This window comes from Sturnus vulgaris, chromosome 4 (genome assembly GCF_052056855.1).
Source record: "Sturnus vulgaris isolate bStuVul1 chromosome 4, bStuVul1.hap1, whole genome shotgun sequence".
NCBI lineage: Eukaryota > Metazoa > Chordata > Aves > Passeriformes > Sturnidae > Sturnus > Sturnus vulgaris.
Window position 1 is genome coordinate 31,870,964 of NC_142246.1, and position 21,808 is coordinate 31,892,771.

General features: G+C 42.5%; 1 protein-coding gene and 1 long non-coding RNA gene across 13 annotated transcripts in view; one reads left to right on the forward strand and one right to left on the reverse strand.

Moving 5' to 3' along the window:
* Positions 1 to 19,328, forward strand: part of IRF2 (interferon regulatory factor 2) — a 44,202-nt gene extending 24,874 nt beyond the window's left edge. For all 6 annotated transcript variants that reach the window (XM_014880478.2, XM_014880479.2, XM_088163521.1 and 3 more), the window contains 7 exons: positions 2,663 to 2,762; positions 3,371 to 3,547; positions 5,528 to 5,574; positions 8,486 to 8,597; positions 11,441 to 11,605; positions 16,621 to 16,667; positions 17,982 to 19,328. In XM_014880478.2, the coding sequence (XP_014735964.2) occupies positions 2,663 to 2,762; positions 3,371 to 3,547; positions 5,528 to 5,574; positions 8,486 to 8,597; positions 11,441 to 11,605; positions 16,621 to 16,667; positions 17,982 to 18,293 (960 nt within the window). In that variant the 3' untranslated portion in view covers positions 18,294 to 19,328. The remainder of the gene's footprint in view (positions 1 to 2,662; positions 2,763 to 3,370; positions 3,548 to 5,527; positions 5,575 to 8,485; positions 8,598 to 11,440; positions 11,606 to 16,620; positions 16,668 to 17,981) is intronic.
* Positions 1 to 21,808, reverse strand: part of LOC148223931 (uncharacterized) — a 57,490-nt gene that overhangs the window by 18,979 nt on the left and 16,703 nt on the right. Inside the window, exon 2 of one of the 7 annotated variants that reach the window (XR_015803110.1) lies at positions 10,290 to 12,171. The exons of 5 other annotated variants lie outside the window; for them this stretch is intronic. This is a non-coding gene — a long non-coding RNA (uncharacterized LOC148223931). Of the gene's footprint in view, positions 1 to 10,289; positions 13,117 to 21,808 lie in introns of those variants that run through there. One more of the 7 variants, XR_015803111.1, reaches the window with a different exon arrangement.

The following is a 21,808-nucleotide window of genomic DNA, read 5'->3' on the forward strand; positions in this document are numbered from 1 at the left end:
TTGGAAGGGACCCAGGAGGATCATCAGGTCTAACTCTTAAGTGAATGGTGCCCGTGCAGGGATTGAAACCACAACCCTGGCATTAGTAGCACCATGCTGTTCTAACCAGCTGAGGTTTGATCTACTTTCCTTTTCATGCCTATTTCTAAGAATGTCACAGCTTTTCCCTTTGGTATTCCCACTAGAGTTTTGTAGAAATTGCTGTTACAGGGCAGAATTTTTGTTAGTTGTGTTTTTGACTTCAGGCGAGGCTAATTTTTTAACAGAAACATGAGATTCCTGCACAAAAATCCAGTGATGGAATGCTGGACATGATTTTCCAAGCACTGATGAGCCCTTTCCTATTAAGGTCATTATTAGGCAGCACTGACTGAAGAAGAATATGGGTAATGTTTGATAATGTGTGAAATAAAGAAGTAGGATTTACATAGAAAGTAGCCAGGTAAACTAGATCAGAACATTCAACTACATGGTATCGATGTAGTCAGCTGTCTCTGCATGATTTCAGGGAGGATTAGATATTTCATAGTTGATGAGAAAATCTGTGGTTTCTATAGGAGTGTAAACTTATATATGTACTGTAAAATTATTATACACGTGGCTTCTGTGATTTTGTTATTTGTGTTATAATTTGGTATAATTCCTGTGCTTCAAGACATCTGGGATTGGGAAGAACTTTCTGTAATGAACAGAAGCGCTGTAATGACTGCCTAGACTGCTATTGAGTGTCCTTGCATCTTCTTTTGAAGCAGTGAGTACGGCTGATGATGACAGGAATCGATGTCTGGAGTCTTGTTCAGTCTGCTAGGTTTTGAATTATCATATGGTCTATTTTAATCTGGTCTATTCTTAAAGTTCGTGTTGATAGAAACGTTTTTCTATTGAAGTATGATTTTTTTTTTCCACCTTATGCTTGTTATAGTCTATGAAAGAGTAAAGGCAGGGAAGTTTATTCCAGGTCTGATGAATATAGTAGTGTCGTGGACAACAAATAGTCGTGTTGAGGCTTTCTTTTGACTGCTTTGAGCTGGGGAAAGATATCTCTGTCAATGATTTACTTATATGTCGAGGGAAGAGTAAAGAGGCAAAAGACACGTGACAGAAGTGATGGAACTACATTAAGAGGAAGATTGAGAGTGTACGGACTTGAGGGGACTGAGGAACATGTTAAATCAGTGGTTGCACCAAATTAAAGATGAAGCCAAGAAGGGAAGAATGCAATTCTGAACCAGCACATGTGACAGAAAGGATTAAAGACAAGAGTTGAAGGACAAAACGCAGGCTCAGAAGAAGAAAAGATCACATGGGAAGGAAGGGAAATAAACCTAGCCTTGGCATGAGTGGAATATTAACCAGACAATCAGGGAAGAAAAGTGGTTATTGGGGGAAGGGAAGAGGGTGAAGGATTCATCTCACCCAATCAGGTATCTACAATGCAGTTGTTCAAATGAGAGCTGCCTATCTAGAGTTGTATGTAGTCAGTAGAGAGATATAGGCGTGGAATTTTAGAGTTAAATTCAGGCAGCATAGCTCAGGTGGCTGCTGCAGGAGGAAGAGTGCATTTTGCCCTGGAAGTACTTTTCTCTTCACAGACTAATAATTGGATCTAAACCTGCAGTGGCAGAGTTTATAGTGCAAGATTTCTGCATGTGAAGCCAGATAAGTATTCTTCCCAACAGGGAAGAAAAAGCAAGTGTTGTGGAACAAGCTTGATTTGTATGGCTTTGCAGAAAACAACATGAACAATTCTGAAGCAGCCCTCTAGGTCAGGACAAAGGAATTAATTACCGTGTTGTATGACATAAAAGCACATCTGATCCAGCATCCTTCTGGCCCAGTATGCTGTGTTCTAAATGCTTGTGGAAGGAGTGTAGGAAACATGCTATTCAAGCTCTGAAAGCCATTGGACCTCCAGAACTGGAACTACATCCTAAAACTATCATCTTTAATAGTTGCCAGGGATCTTCCACAATCCCTTGGGGAATCAGTTTATCCTGACACCATGTAATGATTTAGCTGTCTGTTAAGAAAACAAATTTTTAAAAAGTCTTCCTTTGCATTTCTTTAAGTACACTTCTCTTTAGTCTAAAGTTTCTGAACTAAAATGTGTTCAGGTATCTACAATGCAGTTCTTCACATGAGTGTCTGGTTTTTTTTTTATCCCCACTGGAGAGGTATCAACCATTGATATGTTCTTATATCTGTTTGCTTAGCATACAAATTTGCAAGATCTCTTTTCTTCACCATGCTAGTATTTACTGGCTGAATTCTAAATCTCTTGATTTTGCTCTGTTCCTATGGTGGTCTAGTTTCAGATATATTTTTCCTAATCATAAAAGTATCCGTGCTGACAAGACTACCCTTTGTATGAAAGCTTAGAAATGTGTAGTACTGATGTTTTTTCCATGTGTCAGCTTGGAAAGCTGCCAGGCTCATCTTCTGTGAAGTGGCTTCTGAGTATTTCGTACACTTGGACTGAGTTCTGCCTTTGGTGACGCCAGTGGATATTTTCCTGTTGATTTCAGTGACAGTGACACTGGGCTAGAAGGGGGCAAAACACTTGAAGATGCAGAAACTGTGCTTATAAATTAGTGACTTAAAATCGTTAGAGGATTCCTCAAGCCTATCAGTGTTGGCATTTCCTGTTTGTTTTCCCTTCCAGGAGAAGAAGATTTTTCAGATTCCCTGGATGCATGCTGCAAGACATGGGTGGGATGTTGAAAAAGATGCTCCCTTATTTAGAAACTGGGCAATTCACACAGGTATTGGAACTTTCTTTTTGCAGAACAGATTTTCACGTTGTTTTCCCTTTTAAAGTTACGTTTTCCTTCTTTCTTGTCTTTACTTTTACTAACACAGAGAGTGAACTTAAGTTTCCAGATTTGTGGGAGACTAAGTGTTTTTTCAAGGCCTACAATACTCGAGCTTAATTGAAGTTCTATAACTCATTTGCATTGAGGAACACGGTAAAACTTAATTGATTTAAATGTTAACAACATTGGGTCAAAACTGTCAGGAGTAGAGCACAGTCAGCACTTTGTAGACATAGGCGCTTAGGCTTTTTATGTCTTTCTATGGATTTGAGCCAGACATAATAAAGGTAAATGCTGTGCAAGCTTTTCCATGTTGTTATGGAGTCACATCAGATCTGCAGTGCCCTGGGTCTTTCTTGGGCACAAACTGTTCATCATCTGTTCTAGAAATGTGCATGAGAATGAGATCACAGCACTCTCTTGCAACCTCAGCTATTGTTCAGATGCTTGTCATGGGGACCAAAGGCTGATACCTTGAAGCTAACCTACGCTGTTATTAATTTGCCTTGGATCTTCAATCATGTGTCATATGTATCTAACTTTCTTTTCTTGCTTAGGAAAATACCAGTCAGGAGTAGATAAACCTGATCCAAAGACATGGAAGGCAAACTTCCGTTGCGCCATGAACTCCCTGCCTGACATAGAAGAAGTGAAGGACAAAAGTATAAAGAAGGGAAACAATGCCTTCAGGGTGTACCGGATGCTACCATTATCTGAAAGACCTTCCAAAAAAGGTAGAAGGGAGAGCTTTGTCAACATGAAATGTTGCTGAGGGCGTTGTGTTGAAAAAAACACCTACTGCAGGTAGCTCAGTATGCAACAAGCCACCAATGCAAGCTGCATATGGTGTCCTGGCTGGCTGGGAAATGAACTTAGGAACAGCTGTTTGGAAAAAGGGCTACATTCAGAAGAGAGGATCAATGAGATGTGATACCCCCAAGCTGTTGATATTTGTCTGTTAAAGCTGATGGAGTTGTGTTCAGAATCTAGTCCCAGGTTTCCTTCAGTCAAAGAATATGATTAAGGGGTATTAGAGCTCAACCCATTTTACTCAGTAGGGTCATTCAGAATATGGTGGCAGATATTTTGGTTTATTTTTTCAAGCAAGGGTACAATTAAACAGGCTCTGTCTTGAGCTGAGTGAGAGCAGTACACTCTGCTCAGAACATTAAACCATGAAACCACATTGTTAGTTACAGAGACCATGAAAAACCAACCCACAGAGCATGATAATGGTGAAATGGGAAAGTATCTGAATCCCCAAATTTAGGGATTAAATTTCCTGCCTGCCAGGAGGAGACCTAACCACCAGGTCAATTTCATGAGTATTTGGTTTCTTTTGAAGTAGAAACATTGGTTTATTTAGGGCTCATTAGCTTTCATATGGCTTCCTTACTGGTATACGCAGTAGAACAATGGTTTCCTTAGTCCTCTGATATCCTCTGTTTTCTAGAATTTTGGATGAAAAGATAATTTGCAAACTAAATACACGGTGTTCCTCTAAAGTCCAGTTCAGTTCACCTGTAGCTACAGTTTTGCTTTTGTCTTAGATTGAGAAGTGAAAGGCAGATCTTCAGTTAAAGATCAGTGTGACTGGAATTGATGAACCATGGGATTTTTGGGGGAGAAACATACTATGAAAGGGAAATCAGTGTGCAAAAGGGAAAACATTTGTTTTAAAACTATTTCCATTCTCTTGTCAATAGTGTATTTTGTATGTTTAGGCACATTCCCCTGGACCATAACATGTCCCTTGGCAGTGGATTTGTGTAGGAACTACAAAAGTTCATCTTTAAAGCTGAGATTCTGGGAATGGGGGCTGTAGCAGGAGAAGATTCTGCAGAAAGTCCAGTTGGTGCAAAACCCTGGCATAGTTGGGGTCTCATATATATTTTCACATTCCCTTTTTTGTGTCATGTGGCTAAACATGGGTGGGCACAAAAAAAATCTGGCTGCAAACATTTCTAATTTTCTGTGGTATCATGCACTGGAGATGGGAGAAACTCCTGGGGCAAGTCTGTGCTAACAGTGTGGTAGAGCTGAGCTTGCACCATCAAGACTGAGCTTCTACATCAGGTCAGAGCAGGAGCAGCAACAGTGGGGTCTGCCAAGGCACGTGACATTTTGTGAGGGTCACATGAAGTGTGGTTTTTGGGATTCCCGAGTCCAGCATGATTACATAAACCACTTTTGCATGAATTGTAGTATGTGTTTCTCTACCAGGTTGCTATATTTACAAAAATATTGGTTGAAGTTTATTGTGATCTCTTTTCACATCAGATCAATTAACAATATCCCTTTTCCTGTAGCTACAGGGAAAATGTCAGAAATGTGATGAGAAATATATTTTGATATTTCTTCCCTTTAAGGATATTTTTCTCTCCCTTCCTTTTTTTTTAACAGGCCTTGTTTTTTAATTTGTCATTCTTCCATATTTTTCACTTTGATTTTTTGACTGCAGTTGCTTTCCTTGGTCCCATAATGGTTCTCTTTTGTAGCCTTTTAAAAAAGAAACACAAAGCCAGAGCATTCAAAGTGAATTTTTTGCTGCCCAGGCCTTAAGGGAAGGGTAAAATTAAGCAAAATATGTTCTCCCTTTACTAGGAAGTCCTGCCATTTTGAGGCTCATTTTGGGGCTCATTTGTTGGTGAATACAGAAAGTGTGACGGACATGGCACACAGGACTTTATAAAATCTTCCTTCTGTTGTTGCAGGAAAAAAGACGAAATCTGAGAAGGATGACAAATTCAAACAAATTAAGGTAAGAAGTGTCTGTTTAATAGTGCAAGAGCTTGTGAATACAATCTGTTGCAAATATTTTTTAATAGCCCCCACAGTATATTGTGGTGGGTACTTGCAAATGCTTGTGGTTTGGTTAAGTAACGACAGTTACCCAGGATGTTTGGGGTTGTTGTTTTTTTTTTTTGAAATGTGAAGGCTGTTAAAGCCTTGACTTACGTCATCAATGGACACAGCCCTTGTGTTAAAATGCCTGGAGGTTGGAAAACTGGCAGTCTCAGCAATACATTGGCCATTTTTTTGTCTCTGTAGGAAGAAATACCGTAATTAGGGAAGGAATGCTTCTGAACCTTTTGGAGCAATTAATTTCGGTGTGTAAAGCACTGGTAATTCATTTTCATTTAGGCAAGGTTCAGAGTTGCACCTTGTGCTCGTGTTATGTCAGTTAGAAGGCCTCAGCTGTAAAGCTCTTCAGTCACAGCCTGAAATTTCTGGTTGTTCAGAGTGTTGGCCCAGACTGATGTTTCTGTCCCTGCAAGGCAGTGTTTCCTATCTTTTACACCTCTGCCGAGGGCCTCTGTGAGGTAGTCAGTATTACACACCAGCTAATCCACCTTCAATTTTTTTTAAAAACGGCAAATATCAGAGATTTCAGGCTCTCAGTTTTCAGTAAAATTGATGTCCTTGAGCTGTGTGTAGCGTCTGTGTCTACAGTGCAAGAGCAGCTTGGTCCCCTAATGCTCACTTGTGAAGGGCTGTGCCACCCATGCCTGGGTTTAGGCTCTGCAGCTCCTGGCCAGGAGGTGAACCAGAAATCGGGGCCAGGTGAACCCAGAAATCTGATAAAAAGTCCTCCACTGAAACTGGGTTTGGAAGGCAGGTGTTGCCCCAGGAGTTGTGATTTACAGAGTGACATGTCAGAATGCTATGACTTTTAAATTGTCTTAAAGGAACCACTTTTTAACTGTCCTGTTTGGCTCATACAGCCATGTGTGCATGTTATAAAGTGACTCTGATGGTAGCTGATGTTCAGAGGGAGCCAGTAAAAGTGCTTTGGTCAGAGCTGGGCAGTGTGCCAGCACATACCTCTACCTACCAGTGATACCTGCTGTTAGTTCTTGTAGCTCTGAGCTGGGACCAGGTAGTATTCTTGCCTGTTCCCCCATTCTGACAGATGTGTGCAGTGGCTAGCCTGGATTTTAAAAGAGGTGCTCTTTCCATTCTCAGCCACTCTTAGGCTGAGCGTTGAATGTTGAAGGCTGTAGTAGTGAAGAAGGGTAGTAGGTGAATTAAAGCAAATGCATGTTTCTCAGCATGAAAGCTGCTTATAATTGCTTTGCTTGGTGATGGGAATTCCTGAGATCCAAGTTGCATGTTATGAATTCAACACCATACAATTACGTGACCCTGAAAAATGTCTTTTAGTGGAGCCCAGTGGGAGGCTACTCCAGGATTTGCCTGGTAACTGCAATAGGGTGATAGCAGCAGAGGGAGAAGCTGAGAATCTGAGCACAGATCTGCAAAGGGACTTCAGCTTAGCAAGAGCCTTGCAGTGAGCTTCCCACTGTTGCCACTGCTGGACCCTGTGGACACACACAGCAATTGCTGGTGGGCTGAGCTTGAGCACAGTGCTCAGGGCAGTCACTGCTTGTCCATGTGCATGTGAGCGTCCTGGACCTTACCAAATCCCTGCTCCACATTAGCAAAGGTGCAAGCAAGTCTCCCATCCCACGGGTAGGTTTCCTTTTGGGCAAACAGTCTGTCATTATAATTCATTAAAATAGTTTTAGAATGAAGTCTCAATAATGGGAAGGAAACAGAAATGTCAGAGCAGCTCAGATAAAACCAGTCTATTTCTTTTGAAACAAAGGACTGAACTGAGGCTTAATTTCTATCTTATCCTAGATGTATCATTTTGACCATGCAGCTCCATATTGAGAGACATTTTAAAAATCTTAGTGACAGCTTTCCCCATGCATTTTGCTTAAGCTAGACATCTGAACATTGAAAATTTAGGTAATTTAATACCAACTGTGCCAGTGTCCAAGTCTCTTTGTGGATGTGTCACCATCACCTGAGTTGTAAGAGGCATATTTGTTTCTGAAGCTTGAAAGGGGCTACCAAGTAAACTTCTCTGTAATCAAGTCTCAGTAAAGTTGAGCAAGTGCTGCATACACAGTGTTTCCATGGGGGCTGCTGTGTTTGCTGTGTTGCACAAAACCAGATACTCAGGGCTCCAGTGTGCAGCCCTAACCTATCTCTGCAGTTGTGACCCTCAATGGATCAATAGCAGCTAATTTTATCCAGCTCTCCAAGTCTTTGACCTGCAGGCCAGCACAACTGGTGCATCTCATCAGAGACCTAGTTGCCATTTACACTTAACTTTCCACCCTTCTGATGTGCCGAGGAACATTGGGACAGGGTGCATGTTTGCCTTGCTTTAGTGTCTGGGAAGTTGCTTGTGTTGAAGTGACAATTCTTTTTTCCTTTCAGGCTTTCTGTAGAGAAAAATTAAGGTTAGAATTTAATAATTGCTGTACAGAAACTAAGGCTTTCTTTTAGAGAGTGCAAAGAGATATTTGGAAGGGACTGAGGATGAATATTATATAGAGTACTGTTTTAAAGCAGTGTTTCTTCTTTGTTTGTTTCAAATGTTAATCTCTTGCAGTAAATAGCTTACTGCTTCCTTGCACTCAGAAGACTTACTCTAAATTTGAAAATTATAAATAACTTTAGTTTCAAAGCACAAGATTTGGAAATTAATTCCTCGGGCTTCTCCTCAGAGAAATATTTGCTCTAAGGCAGTGTCTTGCAGAGAGCAGGGGGTATATGGCAGGCAGAAGTGATGGGATTTATTACCATCTCAGAACAAAGAGATGAACTGTCTCCTAAAATAAAGCAATCCTGACCCAACTGTACTGCTTTCATTCTAGCAAGAGCCAGTTGAATCATCTTTTGGGATGAATGGGCTAAATGATGTCACTTCTGACTATTTCCTGTCCTCCAGTATAAAAAATGAAGTTGACAGTACAGTGAACTTTGTAGGTAAGTACTTCTATGCTTTTTTTTACATACTAAGCACACAGGTGACTTCAAAAACCCTTTTGATCTGCCAGACTTGTCTTTCCATCAGCATTTTGCACTTCAGGGAATGCCACAGTTGCAGTTAGGTAGACCCATTTCTCAGTAGCCTAGGCCATGGAAGACTTTGGTTGCAGGTACCCCACCACTTTGCAGAGACAGTGAGCAGTACTGTGCCAGTGAGGTGGTTCCCTTGAGAGTAAAGCACTTACAGGCACTCTTAGCTGGCTTCTCGTGATGGGGACTTACTTCTCAGTCATGAGGAGACTTTAGCCAATGTCATGTGGGAGTTACACTGCAGTCAGATGGCAGTTTCCCATTGCTTAAAGCAGAGGTTTGTATAGAATACCATTTTATTCAGGAATTCAAACCAGCAGGCAAAATGTAGAAACTTAGTTCTTTTTACTGACACCTCAGTAGCAGAGATAGTTTTTAACATCACTGAGCTAACAAAAAGGATCATCGAAGACTGCATTTAGAAACTAGTACATTAGAAGTTACTGTCATCTCAGCATGTGAAGAACTGGTCCTCAGTAGAATAATAGGACTGGGCTTTGACAACTCTTTTTTGGCTAAGGTTGTCATTGCAGCAAGACATCGTATTAATATGAGTAATATGACCCACATACCATTTTGTCTAGAATTTCACTTTTAAATATGGCAAACATGTTAGTATTCTACTTGGAGAGATGGCAGAAATCATGTGCGGTGACTGTTTTTGATCCCCATATCTTAGGTCACAGAGCTTTGCATAGTCATTCCCCTGAAGTACTTGTGTGGCTGAGAAGTTTGTGAGTAGTTTTGTTCTCTTTATGGCAGTTCATTTAATCAGCTGTTGCTTTCTAAGAGTATTAGAACATGCTTGTTGCTCCTACTGTTACAAATCGAAGGAGTAGCACCGTAGAGCTGTTAGTGCTTCCTGTTCACTGACTGAGGATTGGGCAGGGAACTGCTCTCCAGTGTTGTTTATTTATTGAGATGTGAGGTGTGCTACTTATCCAGACTGGAGAAAGAAGTTGTTATTTAGGATTGCAGGAAGGATTTTAATGTAAACAGGGAGGAAAAGTAAATTAGAATTGTTCTGCAGAAAGACAGGAAATCAGCTGGGGGGCATGAAAGACAAGCAGCACTTGCAGAGTTTCTGACATATGTGCAGCTCACTGGAAGTTGTGGCATATTGGCCAAGTGAGCAGTAGTTTTTGCTGTGCATTTTATCTCTCAGGGTGGGTAGGAATTCGTCAGGTATTGAGGAAAAAGATAAAACAGTGCAGATGGCCTGCTTATACCCTGTGTGGGTTGCGAAATATTGGTCTCTCCTAGATAAAAAATTAACTGTGTGTGCTGTTGCACCACTCTTGCCACACTCAATAAAAAGCTGGTTGTTTCAGAACCAGGACAGGTGAAATAATGGGGAAACGAAATACCTGAAACATAATTTTAGCAATGGTAGTGATTCAACTTTAAAATCTATCTGGTATGTATGTAATTTTCTTTATGTGGCATTGTTACTTAAAATACATATCTAAGTTTTGAAGGTTTTCCGGTGGTTACCTGGCGCTTCACAAAGCAAAATAATATGCAGCTTTTCCCTGGGAAAAACACCTGTCACTTTTCTTTTTCAAAAAGCCCTGTCAAAAGATAGAATGCAGAAGTGAATTGTGTGTATAGACATGTGCATTCATGTTTATTTATCTTAGTTCATGCAGGAATAGGTGCTGTCTTTTGACTTTTTCAAATTTAATAATTAGTATACTCAAGTTACTTAACAGAAGAATTGCAAGATCTGTTGTATTTCATTGCTTATATGTTTTTCCCCTCAAGGGTCAAGAAGAAAATGGACTGTTTGAACAACACAGCACTGTGTTTGTACAGAATTTAGCTTTTTGTTCCTTTTGAAGTTTTATGTTCAGTGAAAGAATATCCATAGTCTTTCTTTTGGGTAACCATGGTTTCAGGTTAGCCATCCTCTGAGATTACTCCATCCTGTACATTCTTCTGATCTAACTCATTGGGTTTCAGTTCCGTGCTGGATTAATGCATTTGTCACGTGCTCATACAGCTGGGATTAAAGGAGTTGTCCAAGTTGTACAAGACAGAGGAAATTCTGTCAAGCAGCTTCAGACAAATGAGATTCTGGCTTTCACCATAATTTTGCTTTGCTCAGTAACTTCTTGGTACCTTGGTTCATCAATCTTTTGAAAAAGTTGTGTAGAACAACTAATATCTGCAAAGCATTTCGGGGCACTTGGAAAGCATCCATGGTTGCTTCACTTTGTAGAAACAAGTAATGCTCTTTTGATATTAAATTTCATGTGCTCTTTTGGTATTAAATATCATGTGCCTGGGGGCATAGGAAACCCCTCCATTAATAACTAACTGAACTGTAGCTTTCTGTCACAGACCATGGGGATTGCAGGTACAACTTATTTTCTACATACCATCAATGGCATTGCAAGGGTCAGTTGGAATAGCCATCTAAAAAACTGGAACAGAAATTTTTCATAGATACATGCCATATGTATATCAGAGTCCCTGAATGTCTTGCTTGACCCCATGGCCAGGTTTTTGCATGCCTGTTCTTGTCTTCTGTTGTATAGTTTACATGAGAGCATTCAGAGGCCATGGGATATTGGCAGTTCACTTGATGAGAATCACAGATTTCCTTTAGAACTCTCACTGAAACTTATATCCCCTGAAAGCTGAGGGTGGGCATGGAAAAAAGTGCTGAGACTTTTGAAGATTCAGTCAGATACCAAGCTGGCTCTTAGATGTTATCAGTAATCATTTTTTTTGTTTCTAATCCCAAGTTGTAGGACAGCCACACCTCGATGGCAGCAGTGAGGAGCAGGTGATAGTTGCCAACCCTCCTGATGTTTGTCAGGTGGTAGAGGTGACAACAGAAAGTGATGAACAGCCCCTCAGCATGAGCCAGCTGTACCCTCTTCAGATCTCCCCTGTCTCATCCTATGCAGGTAAGCAATTTGGCATTTCTTTACATTCCTTTTTCTGGTAATGTTTGGAAGACACTGGGGAAAAGAGGGCTCTTCCATGCTAGCTAACAAAGATTCAGAAATGCATACTCATCTGCCTTGTGAATTGTTAATGAAACTCAAAATTGCACAGTCCTCTGCTCATTTCCTTGGGAAACAACTTGACAGATCTGAGTTTGGAAATGTGAACTGCAGGTTTTAGCCTGTGAGTAATGGAAAAAGAACATTTTTAGGTATAATGCCGAGGTCTTTTAGAGGGGGATTTTCAGTGGTACAAATTACATGCCCTCTGCCTTACAAAAGATCGAAGGTCTTTTTTGCTCTGTTTATTCAGTGTCTAGCACAGTATACAGTGCTAAGGGCTGCACTAATGGTACATAAGCAGATACGGAGCTGAGGGCCCGAGGGGGGCGGGGCGAGGGGGAGCGGATCTGTTTTGCTGCAGACTGGAAGAGCCATGTAGGGACTGATAACAAGCGATCTTTCAAGCAGCAGAGCTGTGGACATCTGGCTTCCAACGTCTGCCTGCCATCTGGATTCTCTGATACCTAAAAAGAGGATGAGATAACGGGCTTCCCTCTACTCCCAGTGAGGGTGGTTATGGTTTCTCTTTTCATCTGGCCCCTTATTTTCATATAACTGTTAGGAAATTAAGAGTCTTTGGCATTCATTTATCCCTTATCCAAGTCTAACAGTGTGTTCAGAAGTTTTTAGGGGAGAACAGACACAAATGTACATGTGGCCTTGCTATATAGAGTACCCACAATCATATAAGCCTTATTTCATAGGAAGCAGGACAAAGCCACATTTGAAAGTACAAAAAGTTTCAGATCCATCCTGTCCTTTCTGTTCTAACATGGTGCTAATTTGTAAGCCTTAGGAGATTGGGTAGAAACACAAATGTCGCCTTTTAAGGTAAATTTAAGTTTAAATCATTCTCCGTGCATTTTACTGTGTTACACATGGCTTTGCCTTTGACCTATTAGGCTGAAATTTCCTCCAGACACATTTTTATGAAGTATGTATTTAGTAATTTTTATCTTTGGGACCAAGTGAATAGTATGATGTTCTTTTGGATTGTATCCACTGTTAGTCTCACACATGTTGATAAACGATTATGCTTCCCAACGTGTTTAGTCTGCAATGACCAAAGCATTCAGAAGACCTTTGCAAAGCATAAGGCAGGGAGATATGAGAGTGCTTAAATTTATTAGCAGCAGGGAGACAAGGGCCTTGTCTCCCTTGTCAAAGGCCTTGAAACATTTTTCCTCTTTACAAATGTGTCTTGGAAAACTTTTCCATCTATGCAAACATGACAATGATACAATCTTTTAACTTCGGCTATAGGATGTAAATTCTTGAAATGCAAACAGAAGTCTCTGTCTGGAAGTCATGGTGGTTTCTTGGACTGAAATGATAGAGAAGGGTGGTCTGGTGATCACCTTGGCATGAGCAAATCGTGACCTACATGCCCCAAGGTCGTTGCAACCAGCCTGCATAAGGAAAATAAAGGATGACTGAAGTACTTCTGCTATCCCCTTATGCTGTCTTAGTACCTTGGTGGCCTTGAGTTGTCCTAACTTATACCAGGACCTACTAGCTCAAAACTCAGATAACAGAGTTTCATGCACTGGCATGCTGAGTGCATCTCAGGGCAGCTCTTGATGATCCTGCCTAGTGTAGCTAGAGGCCAGTAAGAAGTGGAGTACTGCTTGTCCTGGGACAAGCCTTATTTAATACATCGATGAGCAGAAGATATGTTGGAGACATGTTTGTGGGCTTTACAGGTGACACAAAATAGGGCACACCAGTCAATATGTTTGAGGGCAGAGCCATCATCCAGAAAATCCTGGAGAGATTGCAGGAATGGGTCAGCAGAAACCTTATGAAATTTAGCAAGGGCACACATGAAGTCCTGTGTGTAGGAAGGAAGAGATCTTTGCATCTATAGTGGCTGGGGCCAATGGTATGGAGAGCAGCTCTGCAGAAAGGTGGGTGGGCACCTGAGTGCAAGGTACCAGAGCACCTTAGCCACAGAGAAAGCCACCACTTTTCAGAAGCATGGTTAGTAGATCTAGGGAAGTGATTCTCCTCCTCTACCCAACACTAGTTGCACTATTTTAAAAGTACTGCATTCACTCTTGAGCTTTCCAGTCCAAGAAACTTAGAAACAAACTGCAGCAAGTGCAGACAAGGGCTATGCAGGGTATGGTGTCTTTGTGAGAAGATAGAGGGACTGGGGCTTGTTCAGCCTGGAGAAGAGATGGTTTTGAGGACTTCATAGCAGCTGCTTCTACTGCAGGGATGTTCCCAGGAAGGCAGAGCCAGGCTCTTCACAGCAGTGCATGGTAGGAGGATGAGAAACAGCAGGCTAAATTGAAACCAAAACATTTGTTCCGTTTGGATATAAGAAAAAATACCACTTGTTTCACCACAAGGATAGTCAGGCAGTGGAGCAGAAAGCAAAATTCACAGAAAGATTGTGCTGTTTCCATCCTCAGAAGCTTTCAAGACCTAAAGGGATAAGGCCCCAAAGAACCCAGTCTAGTTCTGTAGCTGTCCCTGCTTTGAGCAAGAGGCTGGACTGTAGATCTCCTGAGGTCCCTTCCAGCCTGAATTGTTCTTTGAACCGTTGTTTTTTTTAACGGATGTATTTGTTCTTGAGGCTGGAGCAAGGATAGGAGTCTGTGTGTTAGAACCCTGAAATTTCTAGGACACTCCTGTGATTATTTCTGCTTTGTCTTGCTCCACACAGACCTGCATAAAACCACAGGAACCTTGGCCCTGTGCTTTTGGGTTTGCTCTGTCAGGTGCTACTGGCTGAACGGCAGGAAAGAGTATGACCATAACAGCTGTGCAGGAACAGTTAGTTGAGCTCTTCTAAAACAACAACCAAAAAAAGTAGCCAGATATGTCAGCTGTCCTACATAAATCTGGTTTATTTCAAAACACCTCTGGTTCCTTTCTGAGGTTACTTAGGCAAATGATGTGAGTCGCCCATGTGAGTTTTTTCATATATCTGCTGATGTCTATGAAATCCTTTTGGTTTTCATTACTGAGGCTGTTGTCAACCGCCTGTTGTGTTTGACACTGATTCAAATACCCTTCTTGGTAGAAATAACCTCTCTAACTTTCCATGCCTGTGTGGCCAGCTTCCCTGGCTTTGCTAACTATAGTGCTATTTCTTGCTCAGCATTTTGTTATGTATAAACAGCAATGATGGATTCCTTTCCAGCTGCATCACTCTGTTTTTGTTGTGACATGCTTTTTCGTGTCAAGAAATATCTGTTACTTGTCTCTCTATGTGGATTCCTTCTATTGATTTTGTCTTCAGGGCTGTTTCTCCTTTGTGTGAATTAATTTCTCCTCCCCCCAATATGGCTTAATTAGCCAGCTTAGTCACATTGGCACATCTTTCTCTGCCTGGGTCAGTGAAGGAGAAGCCCTGCAGTGCATTAACTTCACAGGGCACTGCAGTTGGATTTAATGTTTTGGACTGTTCCTCTGCTTACTGCACACTGTGGAGGAGAGGTGCTGGCTTTGGAAGCAGCAGTCTGGAGTAGCTGGGCTGGAGTAGCAGGGCTTTAGGTACAGTTTAGATCCCCGGGTCTGATTCAGCCCATTGGTTTACAGTCTTCTGCCTAAACATAATGCTTAGCCAAGCCTTGAGAGGATAGCAAGGTACTGCCAATCTCTCTGAAGACGTGCAGGGGCATGAGCCACGAGGCATGATCCATGCACTCTTAGCACTCATGTTATGTTCAGTGCAGAGCATGAGGTTGGTCTCTGGGAAGACAGACTTAGAGGGGCTGTGCAAAGCAGTTTGCACAGACTAAAATGCATAATACAGAGCTGAGAGTGAAAACTGGGGCTTCATAGCTCTGTTGCCTGCTATGATAATTCATCACATCATTTGGGATGAGCCCTGTCTGTGCAGCCCTGCTGTGGGGGTTAGAGTGTTGGTATCCTGATAGATGCCTAGGGTTATCCTCCCAGGAAAAAGGACAGAGTGGTTCAAAACCACACCAGCTGAAGGGAACCTGCAATCCAGGCCTCCACTGGATTAGTGTGGGGAGCCAGTGGCTGTGCTGAAGGCAGCAGGCATCACTGCAGACTGAAAAGAGGAGTTTCTGCCCTGTCTCAGAGGTATCTGAGGCACAGCAGTCTCAACCACCCATGGACCAGGAGCCTGACCCTCAGACAGTAGGAGATGTGTCTTCAGGCACATGTCGGCTTGAAAATACAGTAAAAAATCCTGAATTTCAGGCTCTTCTGCAAGACAGGGATGCAGCTGCAGGAGGATGGCTGTCCCACTGGAACTGTGCTGCTGTATTTGTGCTCTGGTTGAAGTGATGAGGATGAGGGAAGCCATGTGCAGTGGGGGGAGGTGATGGGGTTGCAGACTGTAGTATTGCTACTTGCTCAAGTGGTGGGTGAAGGGTTGAGAAATAGGCTGGGGAGTGGTAGCAAAAGCAAAACTCTACCAACTGTACCAGAGTATATCAACAGTAATAAAGCCTCAGAAGTGACAACAAGCCCTTGAGGTGGTAGGCTGAGATAACAGTTCATGAAACAAAACCACATTTATCTCCTCTAGGGTGGAGTTGTTACTGATTTTGCCAGGAGATAAAGATTTGGACACAACTTTGTCCATTGTAGAGCCTGGACTGGCTATAGAAGGGCAAGGGAAAGTGGGCATCTCCTGCTTGTTATAGATTCTTCCCAGAAAGCACAAATCTACTTCTTCCCTCTCTACTGCTGTCTTTTCCAGAATATAGACATTAACTGTGATAACCATGTGAATTTACCCCAGTTGTTCAAGGCAGCTGTGCTGTCTAGCCCTGCTGTGGCAGGGTCTTCATGCTTCTCCGTTTTTTTCTGGTTGTTTGCCTTAACTCTGTTTGCTTCCACTTGTTGGACATACATCAGGCCTCTTGAACTGGTATTTATTAATAGAATAGCATGAGTTTCATTTTTGTTTCTATTTTGTTTGACAGAAAGTGAAACAACTGACAGCGTTCCAAGCGATGAAGAAAATGCAGTGGTAAGTGCTTTCTGGATTTTTAGCAGTTTGGATTAAGGTCTCGAGAACCATGCCCTGAGATATTTTTCCCTCTTCTCCATTGCAATTCTCTCTACTGGCAAAATATTTTGGTAATAGCTGAGGGAGAAAAGCAGACCAGGAAGGTTCAGGGGATACAGACATTTGGATGATTGTCACAGAATTAATATCTCTTCAAATTAATTTCTCCTCATCTGTCCAAACTACAAGATTAATTTGTATAATAAGATGTTCTGCAGAGCCATCAACAGTGCCAGCTATATGTTAACGTGATGCACTGGTGTTGCTGGGTAGCGAGTATTTTATCTTGGTTGAAAGCTCGCTCATTTCATTTTCCTTAAATGGCACCTGAACTCGTATAACTGGAGGAAATGCTTACAGGTATGACTGAAGTGAATCTAAAATGTTTGAGGTAGGTGGGGCAGAAAGCTTTCCTGAGCAATCAGTTGTGTATTGCTGGGTGAAAAGAATCCATGGGGAAAACAACCTGAGCTGCTCATACACAAAAGCACCCCTTGCCTTTTATTTTGGGGGTTGCCATCAAGGTTCCACACCTACCAATCCCCATGTGTACTTAAAGGCCAAGTAAAGCTCATTGAGGGCTCTTGGATGCCCTATGCTCGAGCTGCATTTTTGCATAAGGCCTTTTGCAAAGCTCTCTCCTGCTGTGTCACCCACCAAAAGCTCTCTGAATCCTCCTTCTTGGAGGACCACCAGTTGTGCGTCTGTATAACAAGACAGCTAATCCCCCTGGTCTCTAGTGCTTTGGCTGGGGTGGTACCCATATGTAGACTGCCAGCAGTGACTCCACAGACCTCCTTTGGGAGAACTTCTTGATGAACTTCTTCCCTGTGGTGAGGGATGCACTGTCAAGTGACAGTGGTTTCCCAGCAACTTCACCTGTATTGCTAATTTGGGTAGTGTTGGGTCTCTGTGCCTGCCTCTTGGCAGGAAGATGCTCTCTCTGGTAACAGAGGAGACACTACCATTTGGAGTTCTGAATGTCCACATCCATTTTTGTCTCTGGCATACTGGGAATAAGGCCTTTATTTTCCGTTCAGAAGAGCAGATAGTGCCTCCTGAGTACTGGAGAGCCAACTGAATTTAAGCACATGACTTCAGAAAAGGAGAAATGGCTGAGAGCAAAAACATCCTAAGCCAATGGCTAGAGGCTCAGGCTCTTAGAGGTAGGATAATTCCTGTGCAATTTGTGGATATTTCTATCTTCATCTTGGAGTTCTTCACAAAGTTGCGTTCACTTATACAGTATTCCCTTCTTCCTTCCCCCATTTCTAGGGACGACTTCATTGGCAGAAAAAAAACATTGAAGGCAAACAGTATCTCAGCAATCTAGGAATGAGGAACACTTCTCATATGCTTCCCAGCATGGCAACTTTTGTAGCCAACAAGCCTGACCTCCAAGTCACCGTCAAAGAAGAAAGCTGCCCACTGCCTTACAATAGCTCCTGGCCTCCTTTCCCAGACATCCCTCTGCCACAAGTAGTGTCCGCAGCCTCCACAAGCAGCAGCCAGCCAGACCGTGAGACACGGGCCAGTGTCATCAAGAAAACGTCAGACATCACCCAGTCAAGAGTCAAGAGCTGCTAAGCCTTTGACAGTGTGGTTTTTTAGCTTTGTTTTGTTTGGTTTTTTTATTTTACGTTTCTCTAAGAGAGGTTCATCCCTTGACGCACATGAGACAAACCCTAAGGTAAAGCCTTGGCAATATAAAACATTGCAGTGTCTGACTCCAGTGCTGGAGTGTTTTTAACTCAGGACTCCAGCAGTCAGTGTGTGTACCTGAACCCATATTTCCAAGGTTGCTACATAGGAAAAGAACCCAAGAACTTTGGCCCACTCACAGGTTCCAGTGTTTCATAAGAGGACCAACCCACCACAAGGGAAGTGGTGCTGCTGCGCTTCTTGCTGTCAAGGCTGTGATGGAACTGAAAGCCTCAGAATGGGAGACAAAATGTGAACTAGCTGGAATATTTTTAAATAAAGAAAAATCTATTGTGAATATTGTACATAGTGCAGTACTAGCAAAGTTGCAGTCTGCTTCTGCACCTTATTAAGAAAGCACTTACAAAAGGCCTTTTATTACCTTGCTCTACTTAATGGCACATTGAAGGTCCCTCTCCACCTGTATTCTTTTCCAAGGCTATTCTTGCTAAAGTGTCTTTAAAGGATAGAGGAAGGGAAAGGAAACAGAAACTTTCCGTGTGGATTTCATACGTTCTGAGACTGCTTTCATCATGTTTGTTTCTAATCTGCTATGCTTGAATGCCGCGTGGTACAATAGAAAAAAGAAAAGAAACTTATTACAGAGATATTATGCAAATTCCCAGATTTAAAAAAGAAGAAAAATACTCTAATTCTAACCAGAGCAAGCTTTTTTATTTTTTATACAGGGGAATATTTTATTCAAAGTAAAATTCTAAAGTGAATATAATTTTTTTTAATCTTTTCTACAGCAAAATTTATAATTTTAAGATTCAGTCCTTGGTTATCAGCAGTTATGACATCCTTGTGGCACATTTTTTTTAATTTTGTAAAGGTGAAATAGCTTTTATGAGCTCATGTAGCAATCAGATTATCCTGTGGATTGATAATAAATATGGTATATAGTTAAATTTTTAATAATCCTCTTGTTTGTCTCTCATTTTTAATTTTTCAGAAGCCTCAGATGGTGGGGGTTTTACAGGTGAATGTGACCTCTCAGAGTAAGCAATTAGTGTAAGCTGCCTTTACAATTTCTGGAACACCCATCCAACAGGATGGGAAGTGCTGTGCTTGAGGCAGCTCGAGGTGGAAAGAGCAACTAGAACTCAAAGGTCACTTATTCAAGTTTGGCCTCAAATGTAGAGGTTGGGAGCTGGGGCACCTCTTCAGCTGTTACTCCATGGCTGTGCTTTGAACAAGTTACCTCATGGAAGGGATCTTGTCAAAATCCATCCCTCACCCAGTGCAAGCTCAGCTGTAATTCCCCCGTTCCTCATAGATCTCCATGTGGCTTGCTTGCAGTTTCCTTGTCTGGAAAAATCTCATTTTGCTGTTTCAACCAATTAATAGAATGAATCAGAAATAAAACTAGCATTGTCCAGGGCTTTCAACATTACTACATAATTGCAAGTTCTGATTCCTGGAAAGCTTTAGAGCATCTGAGTAAGGGTGCACAATGACTTGCACAGTTGTGGTGATGGGGAGGCTGTGTCCATTGCAGTGCACTATGCACTTTGGGCTGGCACAGACAGAAGTTGTGAGCACTCACCCTTTTGCACTTTTTTAAGCTGTTGGATGTGACACAGATTGATTCAGGTACGTAAAATATGTGGACGGAGTGCCCTTTAGAGTCTCATACCAGCCTGACAGGTGTGTGAGCTGAGAGCAAAGTATACTGGGCTGATGAGCAATAACATACACAAAAATGGCTGTGTTACAGGGAGATATGCTAGCTGGCTATTAAAAAGGGAAAATTAACTGAAGAATTTTGCTGTGTTTTTACCCTTATCCTACAGTTCCAAGTTTCATCACAGGTCCGTGTGAAATTTTGTCACCCACTGCCCGGTGGCCTGGGAAGACAAGAGCTTTGGTTAGAGTTGAGAGTAAGAGGAATGCCCAAGCATTTGGATTGGGACTAAAAACCTACAAGGGTTAAAGTTGTCTATGTAAACTTCCTAGTTTCTGTCCCTTTCATTTGGTCGTGTATTTTCCTTTCCAGTTTCCTAGTTTCCAAGGCTGATTCAGGTGCCTAGATGCAGCCTGACCCCCAACAGGGCTGCCAGAGCAGAGCAAGGGCTGAGCTGTCTTTTCTGTGTGTCCTGCCTGTCTTCAGTAAGCCCAGCTGGTCACTGGCATGAGAAGATGGTTGCCCAAGGGCTGCCGGGGGTATACAAATGCTTGTTTACAAAGTAAGAGCTACCACTTGCCAGGAGAAGGAATTGCTGCTCTTAGCATCGCCTATCTGAAACTTAGGAATAGGCAGCAGGGAAGGGCAGGCACCTTCAGCTTAACCCATGAGTTAAGTTTTACATAGCTGAAGAAAGTTACACGGTCACATCTCCCGTCTGGTCATTCCATGTGAGAGTCGGCACGAGCGTGCAGATTGCCAGGCAGCCTGGCTTGCTCTCCCTTGATCCTGCGAGGAGGGCACTGAGCTGCAGAAGCTCTGACCCCCACCCCGCTCCGGTGGCCGGGCAATAGGAGACACAGAGCTCCCCCTCTGGGAACAGTGTGTATGCTTGGCAAAATCCCCTCTTCCCAGGGCGTGTATGTTTGAAACACTTCCCAGAGGAATCCGAGCACGGGAGTTACAGTATGTATCCATAACACTGATCCATCAAAGAGAGCACACACCTTGCAAAGACAGTGACGCCTCTGCAACGTGCTCAGACCAAGTGCACTGTGGGGTGACGTAATGCAACACAGGATTTCTTTGGGCTGAGACATCAGACCTTCATTCTGAAATCCAGGGTTTAATTGCGTTTGTTACCCGTGCTTGCACAAAGTCATAAAAACCATCCAGCCTTTAACAGCATAACTGCCAGTTCAGCTCTGAAACACGAGGAGCCTGGTGCCTGTCCATTAGTATTACAAGCAATACCAAGTTAATCTTGTGCAATTCTGGGATGTGCTCAGCCTGCAGGAATCTCTGATGGGAGGCAGGGAGGGAGGTAAGGGCCAGGCTCTCCCTGTGCAGCTACCACAAAGCTTGTGGCCAAGGCACTGCCCATGCTCTGACAATTCAAGCAAACCCCTTTGAGGAGCTCAGCTAGGAAGGATCTGTGATCCCAAGGTCTCTGGCAAAGTCTGATACCCTTGAAAGGGACGTCTACAAGGTAGGAGAGAAGTCATCAGGTGAGTAGCAGAGCTAGAGAAGATAGATTTGCTTGGGATCTGGGCTGTGCTTAGAGGTGCTTCCTGGGATGAGGGTATTTCTGAAGCTTTCCTGTTTAGGTTATGGCACTTACACAGCCTCCCTCTCTCCCACCACCCAATCTCCTTATGAACTTCCTAGTGAAGGGTTACCCTACTCAGCATCCTCTTCCTCAGTGAGATCCTAGTGAGAGCTGCCTTTTCTATCCAGGCACTTGTTTTCTCAAACTCTTAGTAACTTTTAATTA